This window comes from Nuphar pumila, chromosome 3, assembly GCF_984573655.1.
Source record: "Nuphar pumila chromosome 3, dmNupPumi1.hap1.1, whole genome shotgun sequence".
Taxonomy (NCBI): Eukaryota; Viridiplantae; Streptophyta; class Magnoliopsida; order Nymphaeales; family Nymphaeaceae; genus Nuphar; species Nuphar pumila.
This window is the reverse complement of record NC_143251.1, coordinates 40,288,993-40,309,242: the sequence shown is the minus strand read 5'-3', so window position 1 is coordinate 40,309,242 and position 20,250 is coordinate 40,288,993. Positions and strand designations below refer to the sequence as shown.

Here is a 20,250-nt window from a genome sequence, read left to right as displayed (position 1 = left end):
TATCGAATAGCCTTATCACGTCTCTTTTACTGTTGTAACTTTTTCCTTTTCCCGTTTCCCTTTCATGATGGCGGATGGAGGTGCTCAATTAATTCAGAGTAGTGGATTTGGTAGGCATGAACCAGAATCAACTATTGGTGAGTCGAATGATAATTCATATTTTTTACATCATTCAGATAACTCCTGACAAATATTGGCCACCGGGCCCTCTCACGGGTGACAACTATGCGTCATGGAGTCGAGCCATGACCGTAGCCCTATCATCAAAAAATAAAATGGGCTTCGTTGATGGCTTAGTTGTGAAACCAAACATATCTTCACCCACATTTACCCAATAGACCAAATGCAACAACATGATTCTCTCATGGGGATTAAATTCATTATCAAGGGATTTGATGGAGAGTGTGATTTATGGAGAAACGGTAGTCGAGGTATGAAAAGAACTTCATGAACATTTTTCTCAAACCAAGGGACCATGAATTTTTTAGATTTGTCGCTCCGTTATGACCCTTCACCATGAAAATCTATTTATCTCTAATTATTACACAAAGATGAAAATTCTATGAGACGAGTTGTCAATACAACTGACCATCCCTACATGTGTTTGCGAGGCTTCTAAATCTATCTCGAATTTACTTCAACAAGAGAGACTTATAGATTTTTTAATGGGTCTCAATGAATCTTATGTTCCCACAAGGAGTCAAATTTTAATCAAGGATCCATTGTCAAATGTCAATAAAGACTACAACTTATCGTTGCAAGAAGAAGGACAAAAAAAACTTAGAATAATGCCAATAGTCAAAAATAATATGACTACTGTTGTTGATCATGATGGGCGGAAAAATCGATTCTCACCAAACAATCTCTGCTTCAAGAGTAAAAGGCAAAGAGAATGACCAAAATATGATTATTGTAGAAAGTTGGGGCACACTAAGGATCACTGCTATCACATTCACTGGTTTCCAACAAAACCCTCCAGCTTTAATAGTCAACGAGTTGAAATCTCAAATGTAGAAAGTCAGCACTCTCAAACCTTTGCAGCGCAAGTCTAATCCGAACCAGCACATTCGACCAATAGCCTTGCCCCTCAACTCACCATGTACCAATACAACAAATTCTTATCTCTCATATCAGAAGGTAAAGAACCAATTATGAACATGACAGGTAATCACTTTGCCAACTTAACTCATTCCCTTTCTAGTGTGTGGATTATTGACTCTAAAACTAGCAATCATATGTGTTGCTCACTAAACACACTTTCTTCAGTCCAACCTCATTATTCATAACCTATTAGACTTTCAAATTGTACACTTTCTTATGTAACCCATATTGGGAAAACTATCATTTATCCCGACATTGCACTAGATCATGGCTTCCACGTACCATTTTTTAAATTCAATTTAATATTTGTTAGCAAGCTTATTGAATCTTTAAATTGTGAGGTTCACTTCTTTCATGCTCATTGTGAAATCCAGGACCACCGATCGAAGAGGATGATTGGTATGAGTAAAGTGCATGCAAGACTATACTACCTAGAGATGGAGCCACATCATACTGCTGCAACCTCCACCGACCAAATAGAATCATTCAACCTATGGCATTGGCGATTAGGTCATCCATCATCTCAACACTAGCAACATTTATCTCAACACAATGAGATGTTTTCCTCTAACAATTGCCAATGCAATATATGTCAGTTAGCAAAACAAACTCGTTTACCTTTCTCTGATAGTGACTCACCTTCTTCTTCTGTGTTTGATTTAATTCATGTTGATATTTGGGGAGGATATCCCATTCCTTCCATTACTGGCACATATTATTTTTTCACTATTATGGATGATTTTTCACGTGCCACTTGGCTATTTTTGATGCATTTCAAATCTCAAACTAAGAAATTACTTCAGACATTTATCAATATGATTAAAGTGCAGTTTAACTTACAGGTTAAATGCATTAGATCTGATAATGGTTCTGAATTTTTTTCTCATGATATGCGATTTTTTTTCTATCAATGACATTTTGCAACAACATTCTTATATTTCAATACCTCAACAAAATGGAGTACTTAAACGCAGACATAAACACTTTCTAGAAGTTGCAAGAGCCTTAAGATTTCAAGCAAACTTACCTATCAAATTTTGGGGTGAATGTATTCTCATGGCAGCTTATTTGATAAACAGATTATATACCCACTTCGAGATTGTATAAAGAATTTTGTAAAATGCCGTATGAGATATTATACAAATCTAAACCAAAATATCAACATTTAAAAGTTTTTGGTTGTTTGTGTTTTGCACAGAATACTAATTATAAACATAAATTTGATGCCTATGCGCACAAGTGTATTTTCGTTGGATATCCTCATGGGCAAATGGGATATAAAGTTTTCGATCTTGATAAACAAGAAATCTTCATGAGTCGTGATATCATTTTTCATGAGAAGGTATTTCCCTTTTATTCACACATTGAGAAAACCCTTCGTAATAATGTCTTACCTCTTCCTATTTTAGATGACCAATACCAAGATCCAAAAACCATCTCGTCCAATCCACTTGATCTTGCACACTTACCTAAAACTGCCCCGCTCACAGTTCCTATGAACCCACCGGATCGATGCAAGAGATCTACCAGAACCAAAAGTAGACCCGTGTACCTCAATGACTACCAATGTTCACATGTTGTACTTTACGCATACACATCTGACTCTAAGGTAAAGAAGTCCCCCTTTTCACTTTCATAATATCTATCTTTTTCTCAATTCTCTGAAGAACATGTAACTTTCTTGGTTTCTATATCCTGTCATGATGAACCAACAAACGCTACCATGAAAGATAAGAAATGGTGTGAGGCCATGAGAGCTGAGGTCAAGGCATTGGAAGAAAACAATATTTGGACTATTACTACCTTGCCCCCAAGAAAGAAGGCGATTGAAAATAAGTGGGTTTTCAAGATCAAGTATAATTTTGCTGGCTCCATTGAAAGGTATAATGCATGTTTGGTGGCAAAGAGGTATACACAACAAGAAGGTCTGGACTACCATGATACCTTCGCCCCAGTTGCCAAACTTTCGCAGTTATTTCAGATTGGCCCTTATATCAACTAGATGTCAACAATGTCTTCTTACATGGGGATCTGGAGAAAGAAATATACATGAAGCTACCACCCGAATATACCACAAAGGGGGGAAAACTGGTTCGTCATCTCAACAAGCCTCTTTATGGACTTAAACAGGCGTCTCATCAATAGTTTGCCAAATTCTCTCAAGCCCTCAAGCATGCAGGTTTCAAGCAATCTTTGGCTGACTATTCCTTATTTTTTTTTATAATGAAAACAAAAATGCTATTTGTTCTTGTCTATGTGAATGATATCATCATTATTGGGAATGATGATTTTCTCATATCCAAAGTAAAGGCCCTACTTCATGAGCAATTTCACATTAAAGATCTAGGAAAATTAAAATATTTTCTAGGCATTGAGGTTGCTCGCTCCCGACAATGGATTTTCTTGAACAAAAAAAAATATGTTTTGGATCTATTGAAAGATGTTGGGTATCTTGGATCCAAACCCAGTGATATTTCAATGGAGCAACACCTAAAGTTGGATCATAATGTCGAAATACTTAAAGATCCAACTTCCTACCAACGACTTGTGGGAAGGCTTATATATTTAACTATTACACGGCCTGACATCATATATTTTGTTCACATTCTTAGCCAGCTTATGCAGGAACCTCTCTAACTTCATTGGGATGCAACCATAAAATTGCTCAAATATTTGAAGAAAAACTCTGAAAAATGAATTTTATTGTGTGCTAACAGCCCTATGCACCTCTCCTGCTATATAGATTCAGATTGGGCTGATTGTTCTATTACAAGGCACTCTACCATAGGATATTGTACTTTCTTGGGTGACAATCATATTTCTTGGAAAACCAAGAAACAAAATAATGTATCCCGTTCATCTCCTGAGGCCGAATACAAATTCATGGCCATGGCCACCATCGAAATTATTTGGTCAAGATATTTACTACGTGATCTTGGTTTCCCCCCTATGCACCTGTCACTCTATATTGCGATAATCAGTCTGCTTTACACATTATGGTAAATTCAGTCTTTCATGAGCATACCAAGCACATTGAGCTCGCTTGTCATTTTATCAGAGAAAAACTTGAGCAACGCATCCTTACTATTCCGTTCATCTCTAGCAAAGATCAACATGCTGACATCTTCACCAAGGCACTTCACCGAGATCAACTTTGCTATTTACTTGGCAAGTTGGGCGTGATTGACCCTCATGCACCAACTTAAGGGGGAGTGTTAATCATTGCTGGATTCATTCCACTTATCGTGGGCGTTATCCCATGTATCGTGCAAATGTGATTCATTCCATCCACTTATCGTGAATGGCTATCCATGTAATTCATTTCACTTATCTTGGATATCTATCCCTATTATCATGCTGATGGGCTTTGCTTCATTCACCTTTATCGTGCAGTTGCTACATTTGTGCTCACTCATAGTCGATACCTATTATCGTGCAGATGGGCAGTTGCTACATTGGTGCTGTAGCAACAGCCATATATAGTTCTCTCATTATGAGATAGCTTTATCAGATCTCTTTTACTGTTGTAAAATTTTTTTTTTTGAACTTCTTTGTAACTTTTTCTCTTCTTTATAGGAGTTAGCTTAGCATTGTATTATATAAGAAACATGCCTACTTAGAATGATGAATGAATTGAATTCCTTTCTTGTCATCGTGCCTTCTTTCATCATGTATCTTTTAATAAATTGTTTAGGGTACCCTTTGACTGTTGTGACTGATAGGGTGTAAGTAGAAGTCACAAATCCATAATAATCTCATGCACACACATACAGCTAACAAAACAACCAGCAAAAATGAATACCATCAAAATCTCAAAGCAGAGTCCAAACTAAAATAATCTGCCAGAATTTTTGTGATGGTTAAGACCTCCTGCGAGAAGTGATAAAAGTGCATGATTAACGGCATCCAACTTTCTATTTTTGAGTTCTGGATTTGAAAGATCCTCCCATAAGGTCAGATTTTAGCCTATGCTAGTTGTAGCATGCTATTCGTTCTCAGGTACGTAGGAAGTAGCCATAGGTTAGCTTCCGATGCATCCAAAGTTTCAAAGTACTCAATTATTTTGGACAGAATACTTGGGAGCTGGAGATGTGTGTCAAACCCTACTGTGATACTTTTTGTATTTTAACTAGTCGATATCTTTCTTATATGTTTCATTTTCATATATCCTTTTTGGAATCTTGAAGTTTCCTAGTGTTGATGGTAGCTCATTTCTACCTTTATACAAGGAAAACTATGTTTACTATCATTGGCTTTTGTTCTTCAGTTCATTATGTTATTTTCTTTTGCCATTAGATTATTGGTGCATGCCACATCTAATTTAATTCTCATTTTTTTTCTCAGGAATCAAACGCTAACTTGGATGAGGCGATTGCTCTTGCAAAGGAGCTTTGGGTTAGACTGTTGCATGTCTAATATTTGTGGCAAGCACTTGAGTTTAAGTTCTAACAATTTATGCAACAACTTTTACAAAGCATATTTGTAATGTGCATCTCAATTCCTTGATTTTTTTCTTTGTTGTGCTTTAATCTAAAATTGTATGTTAGTTCTTTATTTTCTGTTGTGGCTTCTTAGGAAGGAACCACAATTCGTTTGTTACCCTTATTCAGTGACAGTTTGTTTTGAAGAGTTATTCTGATTTTACAGTAACTATTGTTAAAAGAATGTTTGGGTGGAAATAGTGGCAGTTTTCATTGCCACTGTTTGTCTGCCATTAGTGGCAATCTGCAACTTCCACTATGAAATAAACAGTGGCAGTTTGTAGCGGCTACTATAGGGTACCTATAGGCAGTTTAAATTGTCGCTGTTGGGCCTAGTGACGGGTCTCAAGTAGGACCTGTAGTGGCAGTTTTAAATGCCACTGTAGGCTAACAGCGCAATTATTAAACTGCTGTTAATACAACCTCAGTTGTACTTGCCACTGGAGATTGCAGAACTGCCAACAGCCACAGCACCTACAGCGGCATGTGGTGAATTGCCGCTGTTTGGTTTAGTGGCAGTTTTACGAGGCTATAGCGGCAGTTTTGACTGCGCTATAGATATATTTTGTAGTAGTGTAATTTTCAACCCCAAAAAAGCATTGACATGTTAAAAAAGATACAAAAGCCCGTTTGCATGGAGAAACATATCTATATGGTCTGATTTGCAAAAATATCTAAAAAATATGAAAGGAATGTGATTCTCTCTCTCTCTCTCTATATATATATATATACAACTATATATATATATATATATATATATATAAAGAACCGTCTAAGCCAAGGAAGGTTCAAACCTTCCAAACTACTTTCAAAAGTCAATTCTAGATGTACTTTTTTGCAAATCTAAGTGCACGAAAGTGATCCACATGGTCAAAAAACTAAGAACCAACACTTGGATCAAGTTTTTTTGATGTGTAAATAAGATTTTATAATATGATAAAGATCAGGTTGATTTTTTTTTTAGACTAAAAAAATCATATACATAAGAAAACTTGATTCAAGAGTTTGTTCTTAGGTTTTTGATCATGTAGATTACATCCATGCACTTAAATTAAAAAAAAAACACCTAGAATTGCATTTTTAAAGTGGTTTGAATGGTGTTGACCATCCTTGGCTTGGATGGTCCCTCTTCCCTCTCTCTCTCTCTCTCTCTCTCTCTCTATATATATATATATATATATATATATATATATATATATATACACACACACGCGGTTGAGTGTACCGTCAAATACAAAAAAATAGGGTGCAAATAGGATGCACGCATCACGTGCCAAGTGTAGGGAAAAAAGTCTTTTAGCAGCAATCAAGACTATTGCTAAAGGTCCTCTTTTAACTACATGCACGATCAGTAGTACATGCACATCCATTTTTTTTACTTTCTCTATATATTGAGTTAATCTTACATTAAACTAGTTGTATTTAATATTAGATGAATTCAACCTTATAAAAATAACTAAAACACCCTCAAAATAATGGTATTTTTTAAAATGCAAGGTTAATTTTTTGAAAATTATCTTTTAAACTTAAAGAGAATTAAAAAGTCCAACACCTTTTTCCAAAAAAAGTAGCTTTATGAAGCTATCAAAGTTATCTTTTTGTCTTCAAAAAGTTACCTTGTATTTTATAAATGTTATTATTTTAAGAGTGTTTTAGTTATTTTCATAAGGTTGAATCCTTTTAATGTTTAACATAACTAGTTTAATGTTATATATATATATATATATATATATATATATATATATATATATATATATATATATATATATATATATAGAGAGAGAGAGAGAGAGAGAGAGAGAGAGAGAGAGAGAGAGAGAGAGAGAGAGAGAGAGATTAGATTAGATGGTGTGCCCCAAGTTTTGGTGTACACTCGTGACCCAAGGTCAAGCACACCTCTTTCATGCAATATAACCCTATAGATGTGTTAAGCATGGTTTGTTTGGTAGGAATCATACCTTGGAATGTGTTTTTTGGAAATAAGATCATGAATTTTCAAGTGGTAAAATTTTGGTGCATTATGAGCTATCAATTTTTCAGGCTTTCAAAATCCTTCTTACGCATTGCAATTATATGATCAAATTAAAACATGTATTTTATTAAACAAATCATGTAGATCATATATGCACTTTAACCATTTGATTGAGCAATTTAGGGCAGAGGCACATGAGGCCACATCAAAACTTGGGCATAATATATATATATAGGAAAGGGGAACCGTCCAACCAAAGAAAGGTCCAAAATCTACAAACAATGATGATCATATGACTTTCCTTCTCTAATGATTGAACATCTCATTGATCAGACTTCATATATTTGTTCTTTACAATTTATTTAGTAAAAAATATAGTTTACACAAAGACTTTACAACACATAGACATGTTTTTTAAACATGAAAAATTGATGGCTCATAATGCATTTAAAACTTTACAATACATAGTATTGTAGGACGTTGATTTTTAGCCCTTTTACAAAACAAATCTAAACATTAAAAATTCATAATCCAAAACATGTTGCTCAAAAAATGAATAATAAAAATCCAATATGTAAAGTCCAATCAATGAAAAACTCGATTGTTAGAGAAGAAATGCCGTCGATTATCATTGGTTGTAGATTTTGGATTTTTTTTGGTTGGTTAGTCCTCCTATATATATACGAGTTTAAAGCATTAAGCCAAAAAATAGATATAAAAGTGTGTTATTATACAACCAAACAATTAGAAAAAAAGTGATGAAAATATACCTCAAATTGAGCTTTTGACCCAATAAGGGCTTCCTTTGTCTTTTTCCAAAGTTTTTTTGTGGCTATTCCTCTCAATCATAGCCTCTCAATGATGAGAATGAACTATGATTATCTTGAAAAGTACCTCTCTCCCACAACCACCTTTATTAGTAGGGCTTTTATCATATCTAGTTAGATTTTAGAGAGATGTTAGTTGTACATTGCATTTAGTTTATCTTTCTTTTAGGCTTATCTATTGGAAAGGGTTCCAAACTCAATGGTGGCAACTAAACATGAGGGTTGCGCTCATTGTGGGACTTAATCCAACACCTTACGACACAAGCTGACGACAACCATGCAGCACTTGTGTCTGTGTTTCTGAAGGCACCCCTCTCTTTCAAGAGGATTCATGACATGTCAAGCCCTGGTAAGGTTTTTCACTTTGCATCAAATTAAACCACATGCTCCACCACTTGTGCGGACCCCCATCAATTCCTTTGAGTTTCATTCTTATGAACGTACTCCCTAGGTGGGATACTTAACACGTTAAAAATGATAGATAATTTTATTAAGTCATTTCTTAAAAAATTATTTTCAAAAGCATTCTTTCAATACACCATATGCCTATTAGGAATAAAAAATTATTGTCAAACCCATAGCGTAGCCTATGCAATTAACCATTGAGGATCCAAAGTTCTACTAAGATCTTATGGAATTTTTCATAAAAATATGATAAAAGATTTCAAAATATAATTTTAATAAAATACTTTTACAATGTTATTTATCAAATTATCAAGCTTAGATTTTTAATTCGAATTGCACTTTTTCTTAATGTTGAATATTCTCAAAAAATGGTTTTGGATCCCTTATTGGATACTCATCATTTTTTAAGTATTTTAAGAATTTTAAAGTCTTTGTTGAGAAAATTACTAGTAAAAAAATTAAATTCTTACACTCAGATTGGGGAAGAGAATATCAATCTGTTGCAAAATATCTCATTGAGTGTGGTATTGGACATCACATTCTTTGTCCTCACACTCATGAATAGAATGGTATTGCGAAGCATAGAAATAGGCACATTGTTGAGACAAACTTAGCTTTAATGGCTTAAGCAAATATTCTTTTAAAATCTTGGAGATTTGCTTTTTCTATTGCAGTTCTTTTTATAAATCAATTGTCCAACAAAGTTCTAAAAAATCGGTATCCTTTAGAAGTATTGTTTAGTGTTGAACCTGATTATAAATCATTGAAAGTATTTGGGCGTGTATGTTTTTCTTGTCTTTGAGCTTATCAAAAGCATAAATTTGATTTTCATTCAAAAAATGCATTTTTTTGTGTTATGTTCCTCAGCATAGAGGATACTGTTGTTTGTATGAAAAGTCTTGAAAAATCTATACCTCATGCCATGTAGTGTTTGATGAGAATATTTTCTTATTTAACCAAAATCAAGACGTTCCTAAAACTCTAGTTTCCTAAAGTCATGTTGTTCTTTTACCTCCACCACTCTCAGTAACTCGACCTCATAACAGTGAAACTAATACAAATAGTCATGACTAGGCTATCTTACCAAGTACACCCAAGTCGCTCATTAGGGATTCTCCCTTAAGCACAAGTTCTCTTAGTTCATCTGGGTCAACTGACTCAAAAGTTCCATTAGTAGTTGTTCTTGGTCCTTTACCTCAAACCATGCATCCTCAACCTGGTAGAACTCATCCTATGGTTGCAAGATTCCAAGATAGAATCCTAAAACCCAAGACTTGGACACAAAACATTTTATTCCTATGGCTTTACTGCCCTATTTCAAGATGAACCTGTCAACTTCGAGCAAGCATATCAAGAATGTAAGTAATGTGAGGCTATGCAAGTAGAACATGATTCACTCATGAAAAATCAGACTTATGCGGCAAGCTCAATATCTTCTCAGGGCCATTAAGCTTAAGGGAGGCTTTTGGAACACCTATCTGGTTGGGTATAGAAGAGTCCAAGTCCAACTCAAAGAGAGAACATGATTTCAACACAAAGAAAGAGTCTCAAAGGACGAAAAACTCTAACCCAAAGGAGTTGCATGTATACAACTCAAAAGTGAACTCTCAAGCCAAGGAGTCTAAGAATCCTAGTTTGTGGAATCAAAAGAATCCTAATAAGACAAGAAGAAGAATTAAAAAAGGAGAGGGGGACCACAATAAAAAGCAAGAGTCTCAAAGGAAGAAAGACTCTAACCCAAAGGAGTTGCATGTATACAACTCAAAGGTGAACTCTCAAGCCAAGGAGTCTAAGAATCCTAGTTTGTGGAATCAAAAGAATCCTAATAAGATAAGATGAAGAATTAAAAAAGGAGAGGGGAACCACAATAAAAAGCAACATGCAGCCTCACATGTAATGTGAAAATCAATTTATATCGGCCTTGTAGCCTTAATTGAGCATGAATAAAAAAATTTACTAAGAGGTGTTGAGGCTATGGATGCAAGTAAACATTGTGCCAAACCACGTTAAATCTAATGTATTCAGTTAAGTTGCATAATTTTATAATAGCATCTACATCACTAATTTAAATATTGTATGTGTCATTAGTCTGATACCTTATAGGAACTACTCATAATAAGGAGTTTACAAAATGTATTTGTTTATCATAAAGAGATTTATTGTTCTTGACCCAGCTTCACTTTAGTTGTTATTTGAACAAAAAGATCACAATAAATTTTTGGTAAAAGTTCGATTGACATGGGGATCTATTGAGCCAAACCATCATTTTCTTTTATAACGAGGAAATCTATCTAGAGTGTCAAACTATTTTAGGTGGGTACCAAAGACACATAAATGTGCTCTTTGCTTAAACAATAAAACTTTGGGATTGGCCCCTTTTTCACTAAGAAGATGGTTCCAAGCTTTAGCATAAGTAAACATACAAGGAATTGATTGTAAGATGTCTAGGAGAAAACAAACAATCATGTATCGCCACATGTGAGTGTAGATCCCCAAATTTTGAAAATCAAAAGGAGGGTTTTATCTTCTTTACTTAAATTTTAGACGTCGAACTAGGGAGAGAGGGTTCTTATTTATAGTTTTTCTAGTGGGTATGGATCCTAATTTCATATATCCAAAATCCAAAGATTTAGATTTGCTCATGGATGATGTGGCACGATCTTATTGGTTGAAAGTTTGAAGGTCTTTTTCTGATTGGCTAGAGTTATGTTGCTTGAGCACTAAGGCTTCTAGGATAAGAAGATAGACATGATAGATTATTTGAGACTCCAAAATATAGTCTAGGTTCAATGAATACAATTTTTGAGTCTCAGAGATAGGGGAAATTGACTTCTAGAGGCTTATCTCTAGTTGGCACATTATTCAAGACCAAATGAATCACTAACGACACATGCTGCTAACGACACTATGGAAGTGCTAATGATGCATTGGGATTTGCTAATGATAATTCATGTTTTTTGGACCCTCCTAATAACATATTAAAAATGCTAATGATAATCTAAAACCTACTAATGACAATTGGATTGAATTGTCATTAGTAGTTTTCTAATGACAATCCCTAATGTTGTTAGAAAACTGGCTAAAATAGACCCAACATGTTTATTTGTTTTGGCCATAACTTTTTATTTGGATATTAGATCAAAGAATGCTTTTGTGATTTGGAAAGCTAACATCTTCTAATATAATTTTCCTTTTAAGTGAAAAAACAAATTAAATTTTTTTCATCACAAATTCACTCAAAATAGGCTCTAGCTAAAAAAACAAGATTTTTATGGAACAAGGCACCTTGTTTTGGTCATAACTTTGAACTCCCATGTCAGATTGACCTAATTTTTATTTTGTTTGAAAGATAAGATCCTCTAGTTTAATTTAAATTTAAAAAAAAATTTGTGAATGTTATTTTGGAGGTTAAAAATAAAGTTAAAGTTAAAATAACTTTAAAATGAACCAAAAATACTAGATTTTGGTATGTGACTCCTGACGTGAAATGAGTCGGTGAAAATTGGGCAAATAGGTCGAATCTGAAATACATATTTGAGAAAGTCAAATCACCATGGTGGCCGATTATAAATTGCATGTTTTTCCTTATCAACAAGCATAAATATGTTGGTGACATCATGACATGCACGATGCTTAATGAAGTTGTTCAAAGCATAATAAGACCACTAATTTTTCCTCGTCTTTGTATCACTTATTCCAAGTTTTCAACATGAATCTTCTTAATCACTTCAAATTAGATTTAGTATTTATGTCTTATTCATTACATTCTGCACAAGTTTATTTAATTTTCTCGATAATCTAAATCTAAATAAACAAATATGGTATTAATTAAATAAAGCCTAGAAAAATGGCCTATTATGTCACTGCTTGTCTACTCATCTTTAGCTTCAAATTGACTAACATATCTTGAGATCTCATGCCCAATCAAAGCTGAAGACTTGAAAGATAAACCAATTTGATTGGTTCTAGCTGCTAGGTCTATGTGTTTGGACCAAAGTAAGGATTGTTTGTTTTAAGACATTGACTGTGCAAGGTGCATACCTAATTCATTAGATCTATAGATAGAATCCAAGAACCTAAAAAAAAACATGATCCGATATAACTGATCCCTAGGTAATTAAGCATTATTTTAACCCTATTCAAGTATAAATTATTAAAAAAACAAATAGTTTTTTTCCAAAAAAAACTCTATTTAGTATGGGAGCACTACATTTTCTTGAAATTTTGGCTTCTTGAAAATATTCTAGAGCCAAATCTCTCACAATGCAAGCAAGCATGCCAATTTAACAAAAGAATAGGGCACACATGCATGTTTAAAATAAGCAAGCAATTACATGACATTCCCTTCAATAAAAAAACTCTAGCAAATATTAATAAATACAAAAAGAAGTGTTTTACCTTATGCATTGGTTAACTAAACAATTTAAACAAATCTTGCTGGCTCTAGGATTTCCCAACGGTTTTCTATTGTCCATTGAAGCCCGGACAATTCTTGTATAAGCCTTGACCGGTCAATCCTTGAAATTCTAAGCTTTGACCATATATGGTTAAACACAAGGTTTGAAGGGCAAGACTCAAGGGTTATGACTAATCTTGATTAGCCCCAAAAAAATCTCCTCTCATAGAAAACCGCTGGTATAATCATAGTTTACACAAGCATAACAAATTAAGTAAAAGAGTTGACTTACACTCCTAAACACAACTGATCCAACACCTTACTACTCGAACCACATTGGACTGCTCTCAACTATTGTGGACCCTAATGAGTCTAAATTGAGCCATCTCCTATGTGTCCTTGACTATGAGAACCCTTCTTTTTAAATATTCCTTGAGCCATGCCTTCTTTAACAACTTAAGTGCCCAATTGGGGATGTCAATTGCATGGACTTTGGGTCAGATAGGAGAGTTGAGTTGGAAAGTCCCTTTGGTAGTAGGCTGTCAGGTTTAGTATGGGGCTTTGAGATTCGAATCCAGCCAAAAAGAAAAGAAAAGAAAAGAAAAAGAGTGATAATGATGCCCAGAATTCATAAACAAGTCAAACGAACTGACCAGAGGGTGTTCAAGCTCATATCATTGTTGCGGTAAACTCATGAGCTGAGTTGAGCTCAAACCTCATGGCAACCCCATGTTAAATAAGCCCAGCTAGAGCTCGCTTGTTTACAGAAAAAAAAAATCATTTTTAAAATTGAAAATAATAGAGTTTTGACTATAAACCAAACCAAACTCAAACTAACTCATTTATAAAATAAATACATTGTTTTAAAGCTGTAAGCAAGAGGATTTGAACACTAAACTTATTGCTTGCAAGCCAAACACTTCAACCATCTATATTCTATGATATGTGAAATACATGTATTACAAGTTAACGAGTGTATATGAGTCGAGCTTGGCCAAACACTCATTGTTCATGTTCAGTTGCTGAGCCTATTTCAGGAGTTCAAACGAGCTCACGTACCCCTAAATCCTAATCATGCCAATCATATTGGTTCATTTGACACATAAAATTAGGTCTAGATTAAGTCCATATTCGAAATATATAAGATCTTGTTAATCTCGATTTGGTGGTACCAACTAGGAATTGAAACGGTTTGGAATAATAAAAAAAATTATGTATCAATCAGAACGTGACACCTGTTAAACTATTAATATAATATTTAAAAATAATAAAAAATTATTTTTGGTATATTTTTTATATTTATTAAAAAATAGCTGATTCAGGGGTGATGCATATCAATTTTCTGATGATACTAACGTATCGGCCCATACAGCACTATACTCATCGATACTGAACTATAGCGGCGGTTTCTCCATGCGAAAGTCAAAAGCACCCATTACGAAGAAGAATGGGGAACTACCCCCAAGTTGGAGACAAATGGATTGAATATGCTTAAAAGAAAAGATGATGTGAAAATTTGAGTGTCATCTAGGGCTGTGCAAGACTCATGTGACAGAGCCAATTCATTACAGTTCTATAAAAGGTGTCTATTCCTCCAAAGAGTTGCATCAAATCACATGGGGAGATAAAGTTGAGACAACATTCCATTTTTCCAATGCTGTTTGTGCCACTTGGAACGAATTTCGGAGGAGAGACTTAGCCCAATGGATTTGTAATCATTTTTAAAGATTAGTAATAATTTTTAAAGATTAGCCCAATGGAACAAAAGAAAAGTTTAAAGATTAGTAATCATTTTTAGAAATTGAATGGATTTGGTCTTGATCATATATGATCACCTTTGAAAGATTTAGCCCAATGGCCATTTAGAGAAACATTTACGACGTGTTTGATTGCTCATATCTCAAACTCAGACTTGAGATCCAAGTATTAGAAACACATATATTTGACATGGGCAAGTATACCATGAATCTCTATTGAAGTATGAATTTCTGATCAGGTGTTTATTTGAATCTTAGCATAGACCTCTTGCCACATTCAATACATAGATCTGAGATCCACAACATTCAAATGCACCTATTGGTTGTTGAGAACGATAATCGAGGTGAATCGATGTAACCTTCTTGACTTCATGCACATGATGAGATAATACATTGTAAGATGGCCAATGGTTTTGTTAATTAGCTTAATCTTTAACTATAGTTTACTAAGCTGGTCAAAAAAGTAGGATCATGCTAAAGGCACAAGATATGCAACATAGATCATACTCATGCACGCATGCTAAAACTTTGCTTAACAAACACATTAATAGTTAATTTATTATTGGATAGAGAAATGGATGTGAAGCTTGCACGCCTCTTGTTCACAAACTAGAAGGAGAAAAAAAGCTGCAGGATTAGACGTAAGCTGATGCAGAAAGCCTGAACTTATTGCAGATGAATGCATCCATGACGTTCATTTTTGGCAACACTTACTGCTTAATTGCTATAGCTAACAATGTTGTCAATTAGCTATCTGGTCGCTTTCAAAGCCATATCATAACAGTGGTGGAAATCCTTTTCGCATGCAATATTTATAATATTTCTAGTTTGTCTTGTGCTTATACTTTCTCTTTTTTTGATCACTTTGGACGGTCCTCTATCTAAAGTAAACTAATTGGAGTATTTTGTGTGAAGCATGTTTGGATACCATCATAAATAAGGCATTTTTAATGCTGCTAGATTCCTTACCAAGGCTATGGATTTGCTTATTTTATTGCAAGTACTTTTCTGCCTCACCCACTTTGCAATTTGTGTGGTCAGATTCACAAAGATCTCATGGATGGAAAAGTATCCTTTTAGTGGTTGGGGACACTTTTTTTTGGACAACTAATTGAAACCACCTCACTAACTCTGACAAATTTTGGAAAAAAAAAACTCATGAGGTCTCTTCAGCTTGGTGATGTTTAAATAGGACGTATTGGGTGAGCCAAGTTCGTTATAAATAATAATAATACAAGTAAGTAACTATGTTGTGTTTGTTTGGACATATGCTACATGTATCCATTGGAGTAAGAGAAAAACTGCTAGGGTCCTTGAAGAGTCTAGTCTAAAAAGGGAACTAGCGGATCAAGGTTGAACTATAATATGAATTCTTTTAGAATTGGATATAAAAGAATGTTAGATTCTTGAATTGATCAATATGAATTGCCAAGTACATCAAATGAGGGCAAATTGTCACATTAATGGTACCAAGTGTTAATGGGTCCTTAGAATATAATTAATGCATCATTAGAAAATAACTAGAAAAATGCTCATACAATTATTTTTTTACTCGGAGAACCGCCCCAAGCACAGAGAGCTAGCCACACTGGCTCAGCCTGCTGTATACTTACAGTTGTTGTCCTGAGCTTAAAACTCCAAGGGCTTACCCCTCAACCCAAGGGAGTCGTCCGCTTACACAAGGGGGTGACACTCATGGGATTTGAACTTAGACTGTCAGTCAAACGGTCTAGGCCCCATCCCACTAGGCAAAACCCCATGGGTCAATACTCAAACAAATTCTACACAAGCTTAAAGCACCATTTCAAATTGCCTACAATTTGTTAGTCATTTGCACAAATTTTTCACACTAGGAAGATCCAATATCCCAAACTCTGACAAAAAATCATAAGAGTATTATCTAGTTGTTTTCTTTCTAGAATTTCTGCAAGAATACCTTCTTTTCTTTTGCCACCTAGAAAATAAGTCTATCTTTTCAATGGATGGCATATTGGCTGCTGAAAAGCATATTTACCCACCTTCATCTTCAACAATGGTGCTAGCTATTGTCATGTATGAAGTCAATCCAATAAAAACATGAAGAAAATGAGCACAATACCATAAGGGAATAGGATTTGCGTGACGTAAATGAGATGGTAGTTGAGTGCAGCAATTGGCTCATAACTTTATTGAATTCAAAAAGAACAATAGAATAATTGAAGTAAGAAAATCAAAAGTATATATGGTCCCAAAAATGAAACTCAAAAGTACAACACATTAGATCAAGTTTGCTATTTAGAAAAGTGTATGGTCCCGGTCATGCCACACTAATAAACTATGTTATACTCTAGCAAGTTTTCCAAGCTAAAGATTCATTGTTTGAAAACTCTTGATTCACAAACTTTTCAAAATGAAGCAGAAAAGGACTGCTAAAAAATGGCATGCCATATTAGTGTATTATTAGATGATTTGTAGATGTTCACTTGTTAGTAGAGGGAGTTTTTTTTTTCCTGAAAATTATTCTGTGATTTTTTAATGAAAGAAAATTTTATTAAAGACTGTTTTTACACCGATCAAGGGGCTAACAATCACCCAATTAGCCTAAGATTCATAAAAAATGTATCAAGATGCCATTTAAACGGCCTGCCCACAATTCCTTGAGCAAAATTACTTGTGGCTGAAACAGCACAAAATGGCACTGCATGCATCAAGGAACTTAAGTAGAGGAATGGGCACCCTGCTGCGATGAATAGTGGGGATGACCCTTTGCCTTTGACAAAACAACTCTCGGCGATGGATATCTTGGCTCCCACCATGATGAAGAACGTAGCAAAATGCGATACTTGATGTGAATTGCAGAATCCTGTGAATCATCGTAAGTTGCGCCTGAGGCCATTTGGCTGAGGGCACATCTGCTTAGGCATCACACTATGTGTCGCTCCCGCTCCCCTCTCCGAGTTCGTAATGGATGAAGGAGGAGTGGAGGATTGGTCTTTGGTGCCTTTTTATGGTGCCATCGGCTGAAATGTTGGCTTAAGGCACGATGTGGTGCGGCAAGAGGTGGATTACCATAGCCGTCCACCCATGCACTTTGTGTGCAGTGAATTGTTGCACCTCGCATGAAGTGTTGGAAGCTTGTTGGAACTCTAAAAGCGATATCTTGTCTCAGCTTAGCGACCCCAGGTCAGGTGAGGCCACTCACTGAGTTTAAGTATATCAATAAGCAGAGGAAAAGAAGCAAGGATTCTCCTAGTAACAGCGAGCGAACTGGGAATAGCCCAGCATGAGAATCGGCTTCACCTTCTGAATTATAGTATGGAGAAGTGTCTTCAATGACGGACTGGACCCAAGTCCCCTGGAAGGGGGCGCCAGAGAGGATGATAGCCTCGTCGTGTCCAGACCCTGTCACACCACGAGGTGTTGTCAATGAGTCATGTTGTTTGGGAATGCAACCCTAATCAGACGGTAAATTTCGTCCAAGGCTAAATACGAGTGGGAGACCAATAGCGAACAAGTACCGTGAGGAAAAGATGAAAAGGACTTTGAAAAGAGAGTCAAAGAGTGCTTGAAATTACAAGCAAAGCTGATGGGGGTCGGCCATGCGCCTCGGTCGTATGTGGAATGTCTCTCAGCTGGACCGCCGATCAGCTCGAGGCATGGATCAGTGTGGGTTGCGGCGGTGGCTGAAGCCCAGGTGGTTGTTATGGTTGTGGACCATCATCACCGCGACTAAGGATGCACGACAAACACCCTTGTGGCAGGTTGTTCGCAACACCTGCGTGCCTGTGGCACCAGCCTGCAAGCTCCCCATTCGGCTGGCGTTCAACATTTCTACTTATTTCTTCCTAGATTTATGCCGCTTCTTCAAATTCTAAAGCACTATCTTAATAGGAGGCAATGAGGTAGATGCAACAGAATATACTTTGCTCATAATTTGTTGGTAGGTACATACATGCAAATTTATTGCATGAATAATTTTCAGTTGAATAAGCAGAATGACAGAATTTCTAGGATTATTGTGTCCAAAAGAATTTTTTCCTGGACTTTTAAGCATATATGATAATTTTGCAACTACACTAACCATGTGATGTTATGCCAAGAAGCAAATTTATTTTTTTTAAGGAAAAATATTAACTTGTATTCATAGATAGCAAGAATTATAACAGGGAGTGACGAGGTATCACTCGAAAAAGATTAGAGGGACCGAAGGTCCGGTAAAAACTGAGCATTCGAATCTAACCATTTGAATTTGCATCTAGTAGGCATTTCAGGATGAGTTGTCTTGGAGATTATGCTGTGGTGATGATATCCTTCTGTGTGTACTTTATGGTTTCACTACAACCAAATGAGACACCATCGGACGAGTATGAAGCAACGCCAAACAAAGATAAACTTTTGCAGTACATCCCTTAAGTTGTTTGGTGCACTAAATGTTGGATTAATCACCATGATTGACGTGGTGGTTATCCACTATGTGGATACATCCCCACATCAAAGATGATCCATCCGATAAATAAGCATACGATAAGGGGGAACGATTACGCAAACTGTTCCCACCCTATGCTTTATAAATATAGGGTATCATGAGTGACCCTGCGACGTGGAATACAAGTCTACTCACCGGCTGCCTGAGGAAGCTTGCGCTTGTGGTAGTTGCAGCCCGGCTGAGCAGAGAACCTCCAGTGACCTCCATCTCCGGTGACCATAGCAGTGCGCCAATGACTGCCTCAAGTAAGCAGTTCTCTCCTATGTGATTTACTGTTTTAAATAACAGTTTTTGGTTTTTCCCTGTCACAGAAGAGGCGATCCCGGAAACTGACCCAACAATGGGTTATGGGCCCACACCCCACTTTCACTGCGGGGTGTGTTTTCCAGTCGTCCAGCAATGCAGGTCGCCCTGGGGCAACACTGCAGCTGGTCGCTGGCAGCCGGCGACTGTCGTCGTTGGGTGACAGGACCAAAAAAAAAATGATCGGCTTACCTCCAGGTTTGGGGATTTTCAATCAGAAACGGCATGCCGGCTGCTCCTGCTATTTTTCTCCGCCATTAGGGTTTCTGCAGAGCCGATGATGCTATCGTCGGTGACTGTCGAGTCGTCGAAGCATGACAGCGGGGTCTGTAATGGCTAGTTTCGCCCCACCATCGAAAGCTAGTGACATTGGGTCATTGACGATGGCAGCAGCCCCACCCTTGTCTTCAGACCGCCGACAATCGTTGGATTGTTGGATCGTCGCGGTCGACGACCGCCATCTTCATCTGCACCTGGAGGAGAAAGAGCAAAATAGGGTTTTCTGAAACCCTATTTTGTGTTTCAGGTTCTTTTAAACATGTT

The 20,250-nt window shown here is 36.1% G+C and overlaps 1 protein-coding gene and 1 pseudogene across 1 annotated transcript in view; both read left to right on the top strand.

Annotated features, from left to right (window-relative positions):
- Positions 1–19,870, top strand: part of LOC149842668 (protein DETOXIFICATION 49-like) — a 30,917-nt gene extending 11,047 nt beyond the window's left edge. The window contains exons 6-8 of the mRNA XM_090000716.1: positions 5,446–5,496; positions 19,496–19,649; positions 19,716–19,870. Coding sequence (XP_089856842.1) covers positions 5,446–5,496; positions 19,496–19,649; positions 19,716–19,870 — 360 coding nt within the window. The remainder of the gene's footprint in view (positions 1–5,445; positions 5,497–19,495; positions 19,650–19,715) is intronic.
- LOC149842669 (5.8S ribosomal RNA) lies at positions 17,701–17,844 on the top strand (annotated as a pseudogene).
- Positions 19,871–20,250: the final 380 nt, after the last annotated feature.